The 21505-nt window shown below is 40.6% G+C and overlaps 1 protein-coding gene across 1 annotated transcript; it reads left to right on the top strand.

The window, feature by feature from the left end:
* The first annotated feature begins 422 nt into the window (after positions 1-422).
* MYOZ1 (myozenin 1) lies at positions 423-17139 on the top strand. The gene is made up of 6 exons (XM_074908321.1): positions 423-515; positions 2651-2752; positions 4323-4504; positions 13043-13277; positions 15629-15788; positions 16618-17139. Exons 2-6 carry the CDS (start codon positions 2677-2679, stop codon positions 16847-16849), a joined length of 885 nt encoding a protein of 294 aa, XP_074764422.1. The 5' UTR covers positions 423-515; positions 2651-2676; the 3' UTR covers positions 16850-17139.
* The last annotated feature ends 4366 nt before the right edge of the window (positions 17140-21505 follow it).

Here is a 21505-nt window from a genome sequence, read left to right on the forward strand (position 1 = left end):
GGTGTAAAACAGAGCAAGGCCCAAGAGAGCTTTTGAGGCACTACTGGCAAACAGAATATTGAAAAGGTTGTATGAATTGCATTAAAATACGATAGAAGGAGGAAGGGATTGGCATGTTGATTTGAACAGAGAGGCAGGAGAAGTGAAGCATCTATGGAGTGCCTGGTCATCCTGGGAACTGAGGCAGTGACTTCAGAAGGCCTGAAAAGCAACCTTTTCCTTACCCCTCTCCTTGGAGCTGGCTGCAGTGCTATCCGAGACTCTGCCCTCTGGGCCATTGGCTATTAATAACTGCAGGATGCCTGTGTGAGCAGCCTTCAGGAGTCAAATTCACAGCACTTCGCATCAGCACTTTGTGCTGGGCAGAGCTTGCATGCGCCCAGGCACCCTGGGTGAGCAGGGCTGCTGGACAAGCCTCCCCAGCAGCGCCCAAGACGGGCTGGGAGGAAGCAGCCCACTGCCGAGCTCTGGGGCAGGCTCGTGAGCTGGTCTGAGCCCGGCACTGCAAGCCTGAGGTGAGTTGACTGGGCAGCAAAATACTTTAGAGCAGGTGCTGGTGAGGGTAAAGGCTGGTTTGGTTTGCAGCAAAACCAAGGAAATGACTGCTGCAAAGACTGATGCAGAAAAAGGCAGAGGAATTGAACCAAGGGATAGAACTCGGGAGAAAAGGATAATTGTGGCCCTGGCTTTATGTATGGGGTAGTGGGGAGAATGGGGACTGAGGGTTCAGCAGCTTCCCCGTGGTGGGGTGGCTGGAAGAGCAGTACTCCCAGCATAGATCTGGACCTTGTCCATAGTGAAATACTGCTGCCTCTTTCCTTATGATAGACCAGTTGCACGCAGCAGGTTTTCCACTCCCCAACCCCACTGGATTAGTAAAAGAGGACAACAGAATGGGACAGTCTTGCTCTCTCTGCTCCTTGGGATGGGGTGTGCTAGAGGAGCACAGTTCCCCACCAGGGCCAGCCCTTTCTGTCTTGCCCCAGGGAGTCTATGTTTGGGGCATACAGATGATTTCCCTCTGTTTTGCAGTCTTGTGACCCATCAGATGGGCCATAACCTCCCACCCCCTCCTCAACCACCACCTGCCTCCTGGCAGCATTGCCCCTTTCCTGTCAAGCTGGGCCTGCTTCTTTTATATAGCCAAGCAGATGTCCGGCTGCTCGAGGAGAATGTGCAGCGCGTGCTTTATGATTGCACCTGCTCATGCTTGCTTTGGGAATACACCAGGATGGGCTCTTTTATCATGTGAACTACACAGGCAGCATCTCAGTGAAAAGAAAAGCTTGGAAATCTGAAAGAAAAACTAATCCAAGAGAGTATCTGCCAATGTGACTGGAGCTGATTTGCTGTGGCTGGGCTTCTTTTAGCAGTTATCACCTCACCACATGAAACTCATGTTGCAAAAGGAGCAATGGTGAAATGAAACTGCAAAATACATAGGAGATAAAAATGTCTTGGTCACAACAAGGGTACTGTACAAAGTCCTAGAGCCAGCTGTTTGCTTGCTAGTTTTAAAATATAAAATTCAATGTCTTCAGTTCTGAAATTTTAAGCAACTAAAGTGCAAAGAAGCACAAGAACAGAGATGGTTAGTTATTGCTATTGCTGAAGTCAATGGGTCTTTGCTCATTGTATTGTACTGTATTAGGTGAGGATCTGTCCCCCTCATGCTGTTTTTTGTGCATGGACAGTGTTGAAGTGAAGGCAAAACATTTGCCCTAATTACATTATGTGTGATAACCCCCAAGAAGAGCTCTGAGAAGCTGCCTGTAGTGGAATTGCTGAGATTTCTCCTAATTTTCCCTGACTTTTCAGTACAGATCTCTCATCCTATCTGAGGACAGAGATGGGGAACACTGTACCAGAAGAAATCTCCCTCTTCTTCTCCCCCCTCCAAAATTATATGCAAATAAGATCGATGCTTAAGATACAGGTGCAAGTGACTTCAAACAAATTGGGTGAACAACTTTTCTTTAACACGTTTGCCTGTGCCTTCTTCCTCCAGCCTTTCTGTAACAAAACAGTACCAGTCATAAAAGACAATACTTAGGGTTTTGGTTTGTATCTTTTTTTTTTTTTTTTTTCTCCAGAACTTTTAGTCTAGTGGCTTTCTGAATACCTATTCCAACTTTAATAGGTCTGTCTAAATATTCAAATCAAATTTGCACATTATTCAAAATGCTCCCAAATAACTCATGGACTCACCCAAAATCTTTATACAAAAATATATATTAACATCTAATGATAACTGCACGGTATTATAATATGGTATGATAGGGCAAATTTTCATTCTGTTACTGCAGCACAAGATGACCACTGGGGCACACATGGGTGCTGGGAGACTGCCATGTTGCAATCGAAATGCCTGTTTTGGATGATAATGCTATATGTCACCTTGGTAATGTTTCTGCTGTGATTTGCTGACATACTTTGTGTCATAATGCTAAGTCTTCAGAGAACACCAAAAAGGCTTGCTGATGATATTCTGTATGGGATGATACCATTCACTAGCTCCTTGATGTGGAAGGGATAGAAAAGAACCTGTGTGTGAAATGAAGGCTGTGTATCTCTTAACTGTAGATTGCAACTAAAAGAGAGGCAAGAAATACCTTTCCAGTGTTTCATTCTCCATTTCCTTTGTGTTTAGAGCAAAGCAGAGAACCCTTTGTGGGAATGCCCCTTGCAGGGACTCCTGCTCCTGTTAAAAGGAAAAAGTCCACTAAACTCATTGGGAAGTTGACACACGAAGGTAAGATATGCAAAACTGCACATGTGAGAACTGTTTGGATTTCAAAGCCTTTAAAATTTCACACTCTGTCTGACTCAATTCCCAGACAAAGACATGCAGAGAACATATCAGGAGGCAGAGCCACAAATGTTACTAAAGCTCAGCTTTCACACATTTTCTGATTTACTGTCCAAAAGCATTGCACACACACTTCACGCACTTATGAAGACTTCATAAACGCATATTCTCCTGCAGCATTAATTTGGAGGCACACCAGTCTGAATGGAAAGAGAACATGATCTTTTACAGCTATTAGTATGGCAGTACCTAGTTAGAGTCTATGTTGTTCTCTCTCTTACAACCTTTGTCTCTAATTTGTTTTTCCTCTGTGTGAGAGAATTACTTTAATTCCAGCACTCATTAGTTGAAAAAGTCAGTCTCTTGGAGGGGTTAATACACCAGGAAGAATATTACTTGGGACACTTTTCTTTCTACACAACACCTGTGTATTGTGTAGGGTGACTTTTAATTAACTGTGATATCCTTCTCTTTACTTTTGACACTGTGGGGAAGGTTTTTAGAGGTTTTGAAAAGTAATAATTCAGTGCTGTCCCTTTCTTCAGCCCCCAAAAAGGGCTGTAGAAACTTCTTTGCTAGGGTACAGGTATGTATATTTCTGTTTGTTCATAATCCTTTATTCAAGTAAGTAGGCAAGTAAAAATCTAATTTTCAGTTAAAGGGCATTTTCTTTTGTGCTATATAAAAAAGTAGTAATTTCTTCAGAGAATGTCTAATAAAATGAATGGGCTTATACCAATTTTATAGCAGTTTAAGGATGGAGATTCATTCTCTGTTGTAAATGAGATGTAGAGGTAGATAAGTGGTCTTAACCTTGTTTAATACAGAAAAAAGAAAGCCTAGGAAAAGTTGCTTGTTTCTGAACGAAAAGCTTTTACTTAATTTCTGCAAGATTCTTACACTACAAATATTTGAATCCATTGCTTTGATGGAGAATTGGTGCCACCAAATTAAATGGAAAAGGACTTATCAAGTAACCAGCATATTAAGACTTGAAGAGAACTTAACTACCCTTCCCTTAAAAAATTCTCTTTAAAACAAACAAATAAAAATATATAAAACATTGAATCTTGCCATGGTTTCAGGATAATGTTTAAACCAAAGCATTCCAGGGCGCTTTATTTATTACATGTCAGCCCAATCCAAAGAGCTGACTGCCTCATCTAATTCCAGCAGAGGGGAGGTGAGTGTAGGGCAGTAACCAGACACAGCAGTGGTGCATTTTGAGGCAGTAGTAAGGACTGAGATGCTTCAGATGTGGGACATGTTCATCTAGCTTTACCCTTATGCAACTCATCTCTGTGCAGATTTGCCTTGATTGCAATCCAGAGTAAAGTCCACCCATCTATATCCAAAGTTTCATAAATGTAAAAATGTGGTGCATAGCTATTTCCTAAAAACTTAATTTTGGAGTAAATTTGGCTGCTTTGAAGCCACTACTGATGCTGGGAAGAAATGGAAAAGAGGCTTGGACCAGAGCACTTCCTAAAGCATCCCATTTCATGTTTTGCAGTCATGCCACAAGAGGTGTCCAAGCTGAACCTGGGGAAGAAGATCAGCATCCCCAGAGATGTGATGCTAGAAGAGCTTTCTCTCCTCACTAACAAAGGATCCAAGATGTTCAAATTACGTCAGCTGAGGGTGGAGAAGTTCATTTATGAGAATAACCCTGATGCCTTCACTGACAATTCTGTGGTAGGTTGGAGATTAAAACTAAAAAGCTGTTCCATACACCCAGGGGAAATGGCAATGGAGTGTGCCCAAGCTCTCCTCTCTCTGTATGTGCATGGGCAACTGGGGGCAAGGGACGGGAAGGATCTACAAGCAGAGAAGTGCAGGAAAAAGCCAGAATTATATAAACACACAAGTTTTATTTCTTTTCGGCAGCAGCATTAGTTTCCTTTGGCAAATAGTTGGTATCACACATGCAGAAGCATGAGAATATTCAGCACTGAGTCATGAGGGAGGACTGCATGTTTGGCAGGTGTTCAGAGCTGCAGAGGGCAGGACTAATTGTTTTTGTACTCAATCCGTTTCTTCTCTGCAAGATGGAAATGATCCATTCAGGTCTGACTTCAGGTCCCACCTAGGATACACTTTTATGCTTCCTGCTGGACAGAGTCCTCAGTTCATTTCTGCAAGAAGTTCCATAAGTAAAAATTCAGAGAAAAACCTTTAACCTGACACTGGAATATCTTCAGTTTATTTGCTGGAAGCTACATCTGTTTGCTTCTAAAGTATTTTCCTATCAGATAAGGTGTATAATTCAGACATTCTTTTTTTTTCCCCTTTCCTATGAGTTCATATGGTTGTTTATTCTTTGTACTTCTTTCTACAGTTAGTTGTTGGTTTACAGTCTTCTGAATACACTTTTACAAATTAAACTCTTCTTTCATATGGTTGTCAGCAGTTCAGTAAACAAATAGAAAACATTTCAGGTTCCTATGCATTTTGATGTAGCATCTTGTCTTCTGAAGTTCTTTAAAATTTATTTGGTGTCATTTTATCCCTTTATGGAATTTATTTTCTAGTCCAAGGAAACTCAAGCAAAATAATAAAACTCAAGCTGAAGAAAATGTTCTGCCAAACAAAAACATGCTAATTTTTAGCTCTCTGATGTTTTCAAAAGCAGCAATAAGTAAATCTTTGTAGTTCACTTCTAAAAACTACAGTTTGGGAAGCAGGATGTGGAAAGATGCCTGAAAAAAAAAAAAGTTATTAAAATTACGACAGTAGGTCAGATTACAGATCAGGAAGGACAGACCAGAGATATAACAAACATATCTGGTGTTGTTAGACTTGGGGACGTTTCTTCATCTCTTTGTGCTTTAAGTAGTTCATCTCTTCAGTGAGCTATCTCCTAGGAAGGATGTGAGAATGAATAGTGTGTTGAACTTTGGACTCTTCAGATGAAAATCCTAGACAAACACAATTTGGTTTTGTAAATACTCAGCAATCTCAGAGCTCCTAAAACATGAGGGCCAGGATCATATGTCAGAATGTGCTGCAGTGAGGAGGAGTGAGAAAATAATAAGGTGAGGGAATAGAAAGTAGGAAGTCCAAACTTTCAGAAATTTAAGGGTGTCACTTAAGGCCTTAAGTGTCCCTCCAAGACTGATGTTACAAAGGCTGATAACAATAATTTCTTTTTAGATGTTTTTCCTACTTTGTTTATTCATCTGCATCTGACTTCCACTCCATACCCTTTCTGTAGCAAATCTGTCCCTCTGTTCTGTGAGAACATGCCTGCTACCAAGCTCTTCGAGCAAGACTAAGATACTGTGCTGTGGAGAAATGTACTGGGGGGTTAGACAAGAACTTAACAAGCCAAGGTTTTTCTTTACGGCTTTGCTGTATGAGAACAATGGCATGGTCTCCAAACAGCAGCTGGTACTCTGCTTTAAAATCCTCCATGGTTCACTTTCAGGGCTCTTTTCTCCACATTCATGGTACAGAGAAGAAATCTCCACTGGTCAGTGCAGGAAGACTTCAGTGTGCCCTAGAGCCCTCGCTTGGGGCCAGCTCAGCAGGATCACAAATATAATTGTTGCCATTTGCTGGCTGCCCTGTGTGCTCTGCCAGGCTGCGTCCACTGCCTCCGTAGACAACTATTCTCATCACCACAGCCAACATGAGTTAGCACCTTTGCTGGCAGCCAGAGCAGTGAGAAGAAAAGCTGAGTGATTGCAGCAACTGAGCCATCTTCTTGGAGAGCTGGTTGCTCTTGGGCAGGTAAAGGCAACAGATCTGTGGCCTCCCTGTTATCTTCCAAACTATCAGGACAGTGCCTGACCTTAGAGCCAAATAACTTTCATCAAAAAGCCCTTTTGATTGCAATATTTGATTAGCCTTCTGTTCCTTTCCTTTCTTGCTCCTGGCTCTGCTCAAAGGCGGATGCAGGAAAGAAGGCTTAAACAAAAGGGAACTGTAGGAGGAAGATAATGTCAGAGTAAAGAATGCCTACTGTTACTTCCAGTTACTTCCCCCTCCCAGTTAATTTTCACATCCTTTGCTCCCCATCCCAAAGAAGTCTTTGTGCCTTTAAGGCTGTAGGACAGTGAAGGGATTTAAAGCTGGTGCTGTGTTTTCTCTTTTATATCATAGATTTCTTAACTGTCTTAGAATATTGTCAGGACACTCTTAGTAAAGCAGGGGAAGAAAGGTCTGGGATAAGTACACATTGTTTCTTTCCCCAGAAAAAGGTTTAACAGAAAGGTAATGTAATATAAAAACACAAAATGAGAAAGGTTATTAAAAACAAATCCAAACTATATAAGGGGTCCCGTAATAGCCTGTGCTGTAGCCATAAACCTCCCACACAAGGGAGAAGATCTCAGAAGCCACATGTCATTGATCAACCCTCCTACTTCTCCTTCTTCTCCAGCCAACCAACCACACTGGACAATCTGACCACTCTCCCTACTTTCAGTGGAGAAAACATTACCTATTGTGTGTGTAGGAACATCAGACAGCTCCATGCAAAAGTGAAAACCTGCCACTCTCACTGCTGCAGCTCCAGTTAAAGGCAAACCATAGCTAAACCCACAGTCAAAAGGACTGACCATTCCCAGCATGAGCAAAATGAAATGCACTACCTACTGTATAGCTGTTTTTAATATCGTGACCCTCTTCTCTTGCAAATATGTAGTACAAGGTGATTTTTTTAGGGAGGGCTGAGTTTGACACTTTGGGCACACTGATACCCTGCCAAACAGGGAGAGTTCATGTGACATCCTCATTTGGTGCTGTGCTGGAGAAGCTGAGCTCTGCTGAGCCCTGTCTAGTAAATCAGGAGTTCTTCTCCTCACACCAGGCTGTGCCATCCTGTCACAGAAACTGTGGTTTTCTCCACATCTCGGAGGATATTATCAACCTCACTGTGAAGCTGCAAGATGCAGTTTACTACTGACTAAAGACCATGATGAAACACTATCTTGCTATGTGCTCTATTACTATAGCATCTGACTAACTATAGCATGAAGGAAATTACTACGTTTATTTTTTAACAGTGAAACTGAACCATGGGGTAGGTTAACAAATCACCCAAAATCATGGAGACAGTCTCAGTCTTATCTCTGGATGTCCTAAATTCCACTTCACTGTTCAGCAATTAATAGATCAGCAGTTCACAAACCTTTTCTCCGTAATGCTAAATTTGTTTGGCCTCAAATCCATCAAGATCATGTGAAGCTGCATTTTGTAGCCTTATAGCCCCACTCATTATTGCCCTAACTCCTCTCAAGATCTCACCTCTGCTTTGGGAGCCTCTGTGTAAGACCTTCTTGCTATCATCAAGTGGAAACTGAGAACAAAATCATAGTTATGCTTTTTGGGTGTTGATGTTATGCTGTTTTTCCAGTGAGGATCCTTAAAAATAGTCTTTCTGCTAGTCAAAACCTGTGGCCTTATTTGAGTTACATGCAGGAGACAGTTTATAGAAAGACTTGATTTGCCTTTTTTTTTTTTTTTTTCCTGTTTCTGCTTTACCTACAAGATCTTAAATTAAAAGAAGGTGGAATAATCAACATCTGTATAGACAATTATCAGCAGTAGTACATCAAAAAACCGCAGGCCCACAAACAAAAAAACCCAACCTTGATACTTTCTTAGACTTGCCCACAAGTTAAAATAAATGGAGTTTCCACATCTTAGCAATGCTTGTATGAAAACAAGCTGAACATGTGTTGGCAAGTAATTTCTGCTGGACTTCAGGTCAAGAGGTCTCTTCAGATAAACTCAGACAATAACTGTGAAACAAAACATAAGAAGTGAAAAAGGGTTAAAGAATTGGATTACTGTTCTCCTGGATAATTGAGTATTAATTTTGCTGCTGAACAAGAACTTGGAGTAAGCAGAGACGGCAGGAAGAAAATGGAAGTGGTTATGTTACAGCACCAAAAGTGGTGCTTCACAGCAGACAGAAGTACACAACCAACCTGCCTCAGAGATCTTACATGTTAAATAGCCAGACATGATACAGTGTCTGAAGGAAAGCGTAAGGACAGAGGAACAGAGATGTTACCATGCAACTGCCTGGTTTAATGCACAAGTGTGCACTGATGGCTCTATTTACCCCTTAGAAGAATGCCAATCTTAAAAGAATGCCAATCAAGATCGTTGGTGGTAGGGTTAAACAGAAAATGTAAGGTAAAGCATTCTTTCTAGAAAGTCTGTTCTGCAGAGAATATTAAACCTCTTGAACAAACATTACAGGATAACCGCAAGCTGAGATACCAGAGTCTCAGGTTATGACATAAGTGGAGTGAGCTTGATGAAATGTAACTTTTCTAACAAAATGAGCCTTACTGTCCTGGAATTGGTCTGATGCAGAAGACCTAGAGGTCCCAACTACACCCAAAGCTGTGTAAGAATGAACATGAAATCTGATGCCTTCTTAATCAAGAAGTGACTGGTGTGGAAAGAGCAGAATGACAGAGAAGAGCCTTTTATTTTCCCCAGCAGTTTGCTGAAACACCGTGAGAAAACTTTGGACTGAAATTCAGAAACTCAATTTCTTTCATCCACAAAGCAGATGCAGCAAGGATAATATAAAATATACAAATAAGATATAAATAATTTGGGGTAGTATGAGATAAAAATTCCCATTATTTAGATGGCTAAATTCAGGCATAGAGGCAAAAAATAATTTGCCTAAGATTAAACAGCAAGTCAGAAGTAGACATGGAAATAGAAAGCAGAAGCTCAACCCCTCCTCTTGGGGAAGCATGTTTTAAAAAAATATAGCTTAAGACACTTCAACAGCTGATGTTACTTTTTATTTTCATCTTTTTTTTAAAGTGAATCATAGGTTTAAGGCTATGCAACTCCAAATTAAGGACCAAGGCACACACTTCGACAAAAACAGCAGGCAGTCAATGTCACTCTCCAAGCATCTGAATTTTAAATCTCCCATCCCACCATTAAGGAGCATTTGAGTGGCTGCCACTGAGAGGACGCAGTCACAGTAACTTCAGATGTGTTAGTAACCACATAGGCATCAAACCTTTGGGAAGCTCTTTATCAGTGAGGTGGAAATAGAAACACATTTGGTGGCCTCAATCATTCCCTTTAGGGCACAGCAAGGAGCTGATGGGGAGCACACCGTGTCTCCTCCTGGGGACTGCCTGCAGTGACGTCAGGGCCTTGAGATACTTAGAGATCTCAGCTCCATTAGTTGGATCATCTTTCATTATTTATTTTTCATGAGACACAGGCAGTAGCCCTAGAGAATTCAGACTTCATCCATCTAGGCACCCACACTGCAGGATCAGGCTCTTGCTAGCACTAAGGACTTCAAAGATATGAGCCAGATTTGTTTAGCCAACACAGGGGATTACACATCACATGAACTTGCCATAATTGCTCTCTAGTTATAGTCGATTTAGGGATGCTCATGGACTGGTAACACCCATTACCTCCAGCAACAGACAGACAGTGCAGATGCTACCACAGACAAACTGTGTGATCTGCCCCCAGAGGGAAGAGGAGAAGGTTATTTATCATCCTTCTCAGCTGACACTCCTGGGCTTCCCTCCTGGGACTTCCACCAATAGGGTCAATCAACCCTAACTGAGAGGCTGGTTTTGTGATGTGAATATGCATATACATAAAAGCTCCACATGCTGTTAGCAATGGCCCAAGACACTCATTCCCCTCAATCATAAGCTGTATTTCACTCCAGACACCCTGACCAGAGGCATGCTGTAAGTACTGGAGACAAAGCTGCACCTACCCAGCTTTGACTACATCAAGACTCATGCTAGGCTGTCATTCTGGAGCTCTGCTCTCTTGGAATGAGCTAATTTGAATCCACTAAGATTTGAGATTTCAGAAAGATCAATTTGCCTTTGCCTCTGTTAATTTGAGCTAAGACCATCTATTGTGGTGGCCAAAACTAAAGAAAATTACATTTTTATTCTAGCAGGTAAGTAGACTGGGGTATTGCATGGAAAGTAAGTCTTTCCAATCTGAACGGAGGTGTCTGCTGAACATAGGATACTTTCCCAGTGGGTCCATGGAGAATCATGAACTAGCCTGAGACCTATCAAACTAATTTCATTTGCAGCTAAATAAGATTTAGGTGTGGCTTTCCTGAAGCAGACCTTGTGTTTCAGAGAAACTTCTCTCTTGCTTAGTGGTAATACTGCAATTTAAAATAACACCAGATGACAATGATGCCCCTTCCTGGTCATATCAAATACTGCTATGCACAAAATCAAACCAGCCCTTTTTACTGTAGTTCATGATATGCTGATGTTTTGTGACTTTTTTTTTTTCATTTTTTTTAATTTTTTTTTTTTTTTCCAGGAGAGTGCACGTAAGTAACCAGAGGAAAAGAGAAATAAGCATTTAATTCTCAGGAAGGGCATATAGCATGTGTGAAACTTGAAGGAAACCAGATGCAAATCCTGTTTTGAAATTACTGAGCAAATCAGTAGAAGCATTAACCTTGCATATATATTAACATTTTGAGAATAACCTTGTTCTGACTCCTAGCCCTCAAAATACCCTTTTTTTTCCGGTTTGCCTTTTTACAGCAACATAGCTCCCATGCATAATTGAACAGATTGCCCTGCTATCTCCTGTGTACAGCTTAATGCTCACAATCCTCTCAGCTCTCAGTGCTTGCCAACATTCGGGGAAACATTATCTCCTATGTTCCTAAAAAGGGAATTCCCTACAGCTAGGAGAAGGATAGGCAGTCCCTAAAGGCCCTGGGGGCACCAGCTCTGCTACTTCAGCCTGCAGTTGGCTCCCTGCCTGGGTTGCAGCCTGGTGACCTGCTGTGAAACCCTGGACACTATTGCTGGAGACACAAGGAGCAGAGGGTTAGATAATTCTGCCTTGAGCCTTGTGGGGTTTTCACTCCTCATCTATTTTTAGCTGATGGAACAGCTGGCCTTGGAAGCCTGTTTACAGTCTGGAAAGCTGCTTTTTGCTAAACTGTACTAGGTGTAAGAGCCCTGAGAAGGCCTTAACCCTGTGAGAGCCAGCCCTGAGGTTGTTTGGCATTTCTGTCTCCCATTGACTGCCTGAGATGAATTTACAGAAGCAGAATTGCAGCAGGAGGAACCACAGATTCATTCACTTCAGCTGTATCTGTTACATCTTTGCACATCTGCAGCCAGTCCCCTAGTCCGACAGGAAAGACCATATGTGGTGTATAACCCAGGTTACTTGTATTATACAGCTGTGTGGGCTGTAATACAAAAGCGATACTTTTTTTATATCTGATAGGAGTCCAGTTTGATCTCACTTATGACCAATACATAAAACATTTTTCTGAACATATTATATCAGTTTCTGTTCCACACAAGTATTTATTAAATTGCTGTGTGCAAAGACAGGACCTTGTGCTGGCACCACAGAGTCTATAAATCTTGCACGGACTGATTGATCTTTCACTACGTACTGCAGGGATTGTGCCTTCCAGCCTGGACTGGGGAGAGGCCTGCAAAATAAGAGCAACTTGATTTTATTGGATACAGCTTTGTTTCTTGTCTTGTTGCTAGTTAGATTTGGTGTATTAATGCACATATTGCTGCAAACTAAACTCTTCCTTTTTGTCATTTTCCTTTTGTGGTGTCCAGGAAGTCTTTCATGTTTTCCCAGGCTGCTCTCTCTTCAGTCTTCCTCAACACGTAAATACCCCTCCCCATGCAGACCTTCATATATATGGAAAACAGACATATGGGCAGTCATCTTCCAGGCTTTTATGTTGTCACAGGTACCTGTTGTTCTGGTGCCCTGTAACACTTAGCTCCCACACTGTAATCAATTTGACTTTGCTGGGCTATCTTAACCTTGACATTAAACCACTTCCTATTTCTTGTCCAGCTTGCTTTCCCACAGGTTAGCCAATGTATCTCTGTCTGGACCTTTACCTGCTTTGGCAAAAGCTGTATTTCTTTTCCCTTCCTCCTGTATTTCATACTGATCACTGTTGGGACCACAATATGCAGATCTCTCTCTTCTCACTCTGATCATACAAAATTATTATGAGGTGTCCATTAAAAGGTGTGTTTCCATTGCCCTTGCTTCTGTTCTACAATAGCTCCTATACTGAATATACAGACTAACTCACACAAAGTTCTGCCACTGGTTTTGTGACTGAGACACAAAACTGGTCACATCATGAAGACTTGGGAGTTCGTGTTCTGGGACCGAACTCTGCAAATGTGAATGGACCATGTCCTCTAACAAGGATTACTACTCTCTTTTGTCCTGCCCTAGGATCACTTTCAGAAGTTCATCCCACCGGGCGGGCATTACGGGGAAAATGCTCATGGCTATGCCCACGGGCGGATGGTAGGAGGAGTGACAGCTGGGCAGCATGGCTCCAGTAAGCAGCAGTATCCCGCTGTTCCTCCTAGGCCTGGAAGCAAAGGAGGCCCTAGGGGCAGCGAAGGGGAGCATGCAGGGGAATTGGCTGGAAGTGGTGGAGAAGGAGGCGATGATACTGGAAAAGGCAAGTATCTCTCTGCAAGACCAAGAAATAGCTAAAGCTGTCAGGGCTTGTGCTAACCTTACTCTTAGAAACAAGTAAATTAATTTGACTAAAACCTGAATTCTTCCAAACAAAGTTCCATTGCAAACTCTAGAAAAGCTGAACTGTCTTTAGCTTGACAGTTTTGTTTGCATGCTTCTGTGTTGCTCAATCATAGGCAAGAAGCAGAAATACCTTCCTTGGCTGGACCAAAGAAATGATAGGAAATGTGACTACTGAGCTCCTAAGGTTGATACAGCGGTATGCCACTATGGCATACCCTTTCCTTTCACAGGTTTCACACTGAACTGCTACTGGAGATAGTAGTATTAGCTCTTTAGCTCAGTAGTCTGACCTGACACATCAGTCCCGAGTATATCAGCCCTGATTTCAAATCAAAATTTCCACCTAAACAAACAGCAATTTTTGTATAATCTTCAGAAGGAACAGCAATATTTCTAAAAAATTATCTGGTAATCACCACTGGTCTGCTGAAGCAATATCTTTACAACTAAAAGTATTTTTCATTTAATTTAGTCTTTGCTTAATTTTACCCTTTCTTTAGTTTGGCCGGAAACCTCTAGAACCAAATCCCTTGTATGAGAATCAGCAGGTGAAGTCGTTATTTTAACAGTTGCTATGGGATTTTACAAGAAAAAGCAAATTTGCTTGGGAACCAGGAACTGCTGTTGTAAGTGACCACGAGTGACTTTTAAAATGCAAGGTTTTTCATTTACATTCTGGAAGAATGTGCATTTTATATCAAAAACAGCTTTTAAATTTATGGGCATCCCTGTGAAATAGAAATCTGTGTAGACTCTCTGTCTTACAGGAGATTTTTCTCCATTGTTATCTTAGTTCTGTGTGCAGGGAGAGGGAGGATTAATATCATCCCACAGCTTTTACTGCAGAGATGAATTCCAACTGCCTTTAATTTTCAACCTAGCAATCAATTTACCTCTAATTACTTAGTTTGAGTCCTTTACACAGGAAGGGGGGTGGGGGGATGGGGATGTAGTTGCTTTTATTTTTTTAATGAAAATGAGATTCTTGCACATGTCCGCAATTTGCTGAAACCAGGAAAGCCCAGGATTTGGCAAGGTTTGAAGAAAATAAGCAAGACAAAGAAAGAAGGTGTGATAAAGAAGAAAGTTTCAGATAAGACTAATAGTGTTCATTCTTTGCCACTTATTTCATAAGGATTTATGTTTTCTACACAAACTGTAGCACCATGAAAGCACCAGAATGTCTAACTCCTTTAACCTATTATTCCCTTCTACTCTAATCAAGCTAAGGAGAAGTCATTATTCAGGAGTTTTAAGGTTTAAGAAGGATGAAAATCTTAAGTGTGCTACATATCAATACACAACCAATGCTCTTATTAGCAAGGAAGTATTATACACAACTGGAAGGAAAAAAAAGGAAAAAATAGAAAAGCAAAAAAAAAAAGAGGCAGAGAATTAAAACCCTTGTCTAAGCCCATTTGCTAATGGCGCAGCCAGAAGTTAACCTAAAATTTCTGGCAGTCAAGCGTCTGACTTAACAGCAAAGTGCAGCTCTGCCATTGACAGGATTTTAACATCCTGAAAGATACCCCATCATATTTTCAGACTCCTTTTAGCCATCCTGAAGTGTTTGAGCCAGCCTTGTCTCTAACATTCTGGTTCAGGAGGGGGAAAATATGAATATCTTTTCATGTAATCACAAAGAAAATGACAACTTATAAAATTACTGAGGCAAGGGAGATGGCAATTTTGGAACATTCAAGAATGAACTACTGAGGAAAATATTAGTAAAGATGATTGTGGGTTGCCCAGACCCTGAATAAGATGATTTTTGGTCAGTCAGATCCAACTTCAAAGTTTGAACCTAATTTTGGAATTTACAGTCAGGGCTTTGTTTATTGCATATGATGATGATGGTGAGGTTTATGTGGAGGGGTTATGTCTGCTATGATCAGACAGAGAAGAAAACTATGAAATTAGATAGCATTTTGCCTTGTCTAAAGCTTCCCTGGAAGTAGCAAAAGAGATGATGGTGTAAGGACATTGGTTCTTTGGGTAAGAGATTTGAGCGACCAGAGAGAAGAATGAAAAATTAGCTTTCAAATATATGCTCTAATGCAAATTCCTGGATGAGTGGCTCTTAGATTGTGGTACACCTGCTTTCCAGTCTTTTGAAAGAGAAATCCAACCATAAAATCTCAGACTTGATCTAGGAGTTACAGAATCTGGAAACAAAGCTGGTGTCTCAACTCCCAACAGCAGAATACAGAAATGCAATGTAGAGTAAGTGTCATCTAACTGGAGTGTTTTACCACCTTCTGTTTACAGATGGAAAGTCAGGAGGCAAAAAAATCACTGTATTTAAAACTTACATCTCCCCATGGGAACGAGCTATGGGTATCAGCCCTGAGGACAAAAGTCAGTTCACCATTGACTTACTGTCATACAGTCCCAAAGCTGATTTCCCCCACTACAAGTCTTTTAACCGGTAAGTCTTCTTGGATATTCAATTCCATTTATTTAGCATGAGAAAACACAATAATCCTGGCCATAGCCCTCCTGTCTTGTGCAATGTAAATAAGTTTTGCCTACATGTCATTTTGCTTAACACAGTCTTCATGTATGAAACGTTTGGAGGTCTATATTAAGAGCTAGAGATTTAATTCAGTTTATGGACAGAAAACCTACACAGCTGGATATGAGGACTTTAATCCTATTTTCCTTTCTTTCTCACCCCATTTGACTAGGGAGATTTAGCTTGCCACTGTTTATTACTGCAGCCATTTAAAGTTCAAGAGTTCAGGAAAAATACATATGATCAGAAGCCATATACTTCACAGTACTTCAGATAAGAATCAGGATCTTCCTGTTGCTTCTGAAAAGAACTGAAAGTTTTACAAATATTTCTAGGGTAGCAACAATTTTCTGTTAGCATCTCTATATAATTTTGCCACCCAGTTCCATAGTCTCAGGACATCAGTACCCAGGACAAAGCCAAATCCCACTCATTTCTGCAATAACACAGCCTCTGCCTCCTACATGTAGAGGGTACAAACAAGTGTGAAAGGTGTACAGTTTGATGGAGATTGATGCAACAGGGGTGAAGGAAGTGTACAGGAGCAGTATGGGGGGGTTGTTTTTAAATCTTTCTTAGTACATAGGCAATGGATACATACATATTCTTGGGAAGGGTTTGTTGGCCAGCCGGCTGCAACAGTGGTAACATTTACAGTCTCAATAATGTTGGTTATTTATTTTCTAAATCCCGTCATTTACCTATGCTCTGTTTGTTAACTCCATGTATTCCTCTATGCCAGGACTGCCATGCCTTATGGGGGTTATGAGAAAGCAGCCAAACGGATGACCTTCAAAGTGCCTCAGTTTGATATTTGCCCTTTGCTTCCAGAATCTCTCATGATATATAATCAAAATTTCAGCAACAGACCCTCCTTCAACAGAACCCCAATACCTTGGATGCCTTCAGGAGACTCCTCTGAGTACCATATTGAGGTCAATGTGCCAAGAAGTGGTGAAACAGAAGAGCTGTAAATCCCCATTGCCAAGGCCTTCTTTTTCTCTCAGCCCTTTCTATTTGCAAGTTGATATCAAGGAGCTGAAAAGTGCAACACTAGTTCTGTCAGCCCTTCCTTTCTTTTGTCCGTAGCCCAGACAATTTCCTAGCAGGTTCTAAACTTATCTTTGCTGTGGTGTTAATCCATATCAGAAACAGTTTGAAGGAAAGGAGCTTTTTATTCACCAGGGCATAAAAGGGCAAAACTAGGAAGTGATTTTCTGTTTAGCAATGTTAAATGCTGCCTGTCTGCTCCATAATAAATCTGTTTTGTCATATATTAACAAGTAATAAAACACCAAGAGGAAAAAAAGCCATTGTATTTTCTCTTTAAAAAAGGCTGCTGAATCAGTTTGGGGATTAGCAGTAACAGAAGTTTAAATCTCACAACTAGACTGTTAGCATGGGAAGAAAGATTGGGGACTGATGGGGATGCTCATAATACATCAAGGAGACCAGGATAAACACTGCAAAACCGATGGTGAAGAATGATGACTTTGAGAGGAAATGATACAGGTAATCATAACAGCATCAGAGATAAAATAGTAAGTCATCCTGTCAGTGTAACCGACATTACAATATTTCACTGTCACCCAAGATTCCCCAGTTCTACAGAGTATAAAATAGGTGATAGCTTAAGAGTTTTTTCACACAGAGAGATCAAGAAGGCAATAGGTCAGGAAAGAACAGAGGCACACCCAAGTGAGATGACTTGCCCATAGTTACAGAGCAAGAAAGAAAAATTTTTCATTATAACAGAAATAATTTGACATCCGGCACAGTGCTTTACTTACTCAAATGCACAGCATCAAAGTCTATTCCATTTCTTGTAACAGTTTTACTGATGCCACACATATAGGAAGAAAGGCAGACACTGTGGAAAAAAACAATGAAGAGCTTTATTTTTCTGCATGAAATACCTTTCTGTTTAATGGACATCTGCACTCTGACACAAAACATACAAGAGTGCTGTTTTATTACCACACCTCAGCCTGCATGGAGACTGGTTTGGATTTATCTGTCCTGGTGCCTTCTTTAGATAAACATTTCCTCTTATAAACAGGGCTAAACAGCTTATTTACAGGGACAGCTCCACTGAAGTACTTCTAATTTAGGAGTTTTTCCTTCTTGGCTAGAAATCCCTACAACCATGTATTTGTTTTTTATTCTGTTTAGATAGTTATGAGGTTAGCTTTATTACACTCCTCCAAAAGGCTACTGCCAGGGCTACCCTGAGGTCTCTTAAAAATTGTGCTAATAATAACAAGCTGCAGAAGTAATGAATAAGTAGTTTCCTAATCTTCCTGCCGAAATGGCTAAAGAACATTTATTATATGCCCTATTAAATGATTAAGAAATATCCATAACTCAGTTCTGTGAGTAAACTTAGAAACATTAAGGTGGTGCTTTGATTTTCTGAAGAACATTTCAGCAAAAATGAAAAAGGTTGTCGTTTTTGACATGTTCCTACAAAGTATTTGAAGTTTGAGTTGAAAACAAATCTTCAGAAAAACTTTGGATAAAATGGATCCATGAATTAGTTGAAAATATATTTCCCCCATCGATTTCCTTTTTCAATGCCTACATAAATACATGCAAATTTCACTCTTGAAAGACAATTAAATGGGCAATTGTCACATTCTACTAAACTACTTGTTTATTCTGTATTTGATCTCTGTTTGGAGATAAGGTTGTGTTAGGTTTTCCAACATTTTTAATCAATCTAGCTTTTTCAATTGCATTGTAATTAAGGGAGGATGGATTTCCAGTTTGAAAAGTATTCTAACTATATTCTAAGAAACCAGGCTACAAAGAGAATGCCAGAAGTTCAGCAAGACAGGAAATTTCAGAGAAAACTAGGTGACACTAATCAAAGTATTTTCCCACCAAATATGTTATTTATTGCCTCTCCTTTTCTGACATGGATTTTGGACTCTTACAATACATAATTATATTACTTTTTAAGTGAAACACATGATGCTTTCATGGTAAATATATGAGGAGCAGCAGAAACGAGACAGTTTGGTACCTGGATGTCATGGTCTATTTTTAGTAGCAGGTGTTCCAGATCATGGACCAGTTAGATATGTCAAGGTGCAGAGAGAGCTGGCTGCTCCGAGGAGGGGTGAGCCCCAGGCATGCCCAACACAGACAGTGCCCCCACCAACCAGCACACAAGCCCACCACATCTGAGCATGGCAGGCAGAGCTGAGTGCTGGTGACAAGGTCCATCAGTTATCCCAGACATGGTGAGGGGATGAATTAAGCACAGGGACTATTCATGGAGCCTGGTCAGGAGCAAAAGTAAACAGCACTGGACACACGCTACACTGTGGGTCCAAAGTCCATTTAGGTGACAGGCTAGCTCCAGCACAGGTCTCAGGTCCACCCAGGAGACAAGAGTGCAGGCTAGCACTCCTACAACGTAGCTCAGACAAGGACCCCAGGCCCGGGAGTGAGCTTAAATGGGGTTTCTGGGCCATAAGTGGGGTAAAGGTCCTAGGTGAGTCTGGTCAGGGCAACTAAGAGCTGTTGGTACACAGGGCAATGATACCGAAATGTCTGGGAATTCCAAAATAATCACAACAAGCATTTGAGTTTGACTGGAGCATAATAAAAAAGACTAAATAAAATAGGTCCTTAAACATGCAGGGAAAGGTAAGAAATACTGTGCAGAAATAACACAGTGCTCTCTGGTGGCGTAGTTTCAAAATTCTCATGCACAAGGAAAGCAGCATCATCCAGCAAGTAGATCAAAGGCCTGGGTATATACCCAAAGCTCTCTCTGGTTCATTATGTACTGTTGGACAAGAGTTTTTGTCTGTGCAGTCCATTAACTCGAACCCTAAATGGGGATAAAAAGTTGCAGTGTGCTTGGAATTAGTATTGTATCACTGCAAATTATTAATAATATTTATATAACTCATATTTGCAAGCTAAGAGGATCCTTCAGTTTTGGTAAATTTGCTTAATGAGGCATGTAGTTCTTCTTTTACCAGTACGCTTTCAATCTCAAATCCTATCAAGCAGAATTTATGTGCTTTTGTTTTTAGTACAAAATGAGAAATACAACACTACATGTTGTAGAACAATTCAGACAACTATTGTCTTCTTGTTTACATAGGTTAAGATACATGCTAGTTTAGTCATTAGTCAAAGTAACGTTAAAAATGAGAAAAATTGGTAATCCAAATTCTGTCTCAAAAATAATTAATTTCAGTGAGGCTTATAGCTACTCTAATCAGGGATGAAGTTTGTGCAAAATGATCAAATATTTAAGAGGAAGTAAGTAACGGCTCCTGTTCTTTGTTTTCCTTGTGCTATGATGTAGACTCAGGGGAATTGCCTGTGTCAGAGAATTATTTATATTGGGAATAAGAGGATTTTATCAGATTTAATTACAGTGGATTTCCCCCACATACTAGGAGGTACAGAATGGAAACTCAGTCATGTGCTTTTAAGCAGGATCATTGTGGTTAGAGATAAAAAAGAACTAACAAATTATTGAGCACATCCTCTTGTAAAGTCAGGCTGCAGTTCCCTCATAGAGGATATATTGGATATTAAGCTTATACTCCATGGAACAGCAGCCAAAAATCCATATAATAGAAAGGGGCTGGCCTATGAAAAACAGATTGGATAGAATTTTGTGACATTCAGATCTTTCATTCATGACAAAAAGTTCTTATATTTTTAGTTATTTACAGTGTTATTTTTAGAAATAATGTTTTACAGTTTCCAAGCTTTGAAATGTAAGCAACACTGAAAATGCATAAAAAATAGTGCCCACGTTCTAACGTAAAAGAAGGGTGCTTCACAAAATCTCAGCAATACTATTCATAAATGTGGACTCATATGTTTTAAAATCTTGCCTGAAGTTATAGCTGATGGCATCAATATTCAGCAGGTAGTAGCACTGTTGGTATGCTTCTCTGTGTTGCGCAGAAAATCTTCCGTTTGACTGCAATGTATTCCCTAATCAAAGGTTTTGCATCTCATAATTGTCTCTCTCATGTGAGCAGCTTGCCATTAGTGAGGATGATGATATAATTCATAGAACTAACATCTGGGAATTAGATTTGATGTTGTTATTGACAGAGCATTTAGAGGAGATGGCTTTGTCATTAGGCTTAGTGATGCTCTGAAATAAAATCTGGAACAGTTTCAGACTTTAAGAGAATATGGGCTTTGTCTTGTTTGACTTTTTAAAAAAATCATATTTAAATCATACAAGATGGCAGGCACCAGACAGAGCCAAGAGCCTGAACACCATCATTCTGCTATGGAGCAAAGAGGTCTGCATGTGGCCATCCCTCCATGGAAAATGCTGTCTTGTGGCACAAGGATTGAACATTCACTGCACTGAGGCTTTTTTCCTGCCTAGCTTGTCTGCAAGTGTATGTTCTCTTTCACAGAAGACTGCCACAGGTGCAATTATCTGGCAAGCGCTCCACTTCCAAAGGACGGCCCCTCGGCACAATAAGCTGCTGTTAGCACTTCTCTGGCAATTTAGGAGGTTCACTGCTGCCCATCAGCAGCACATATGCTAATTTCTCTTGAATGAGTAATAGAAAAGTTTGCAAGCCAGCCTGCTGGCTCACAGCACATTAATACATTTATATGCAATCTCATCC

The sequence above is a fragment of the Athene noctua genome, chromosome 5, assembly GCF_965140245.1.
Source record: "Athene noctua chromosome 5, bAthNoc1.hap1.1, whole genome shotgun sequence".
In the NCBI taxonomy this organism is placed as follows: Eukaryota; Metazoa; Chordata; class Aves; order Strigiformes; family Strigidae; genus Athene; species Athene noctua.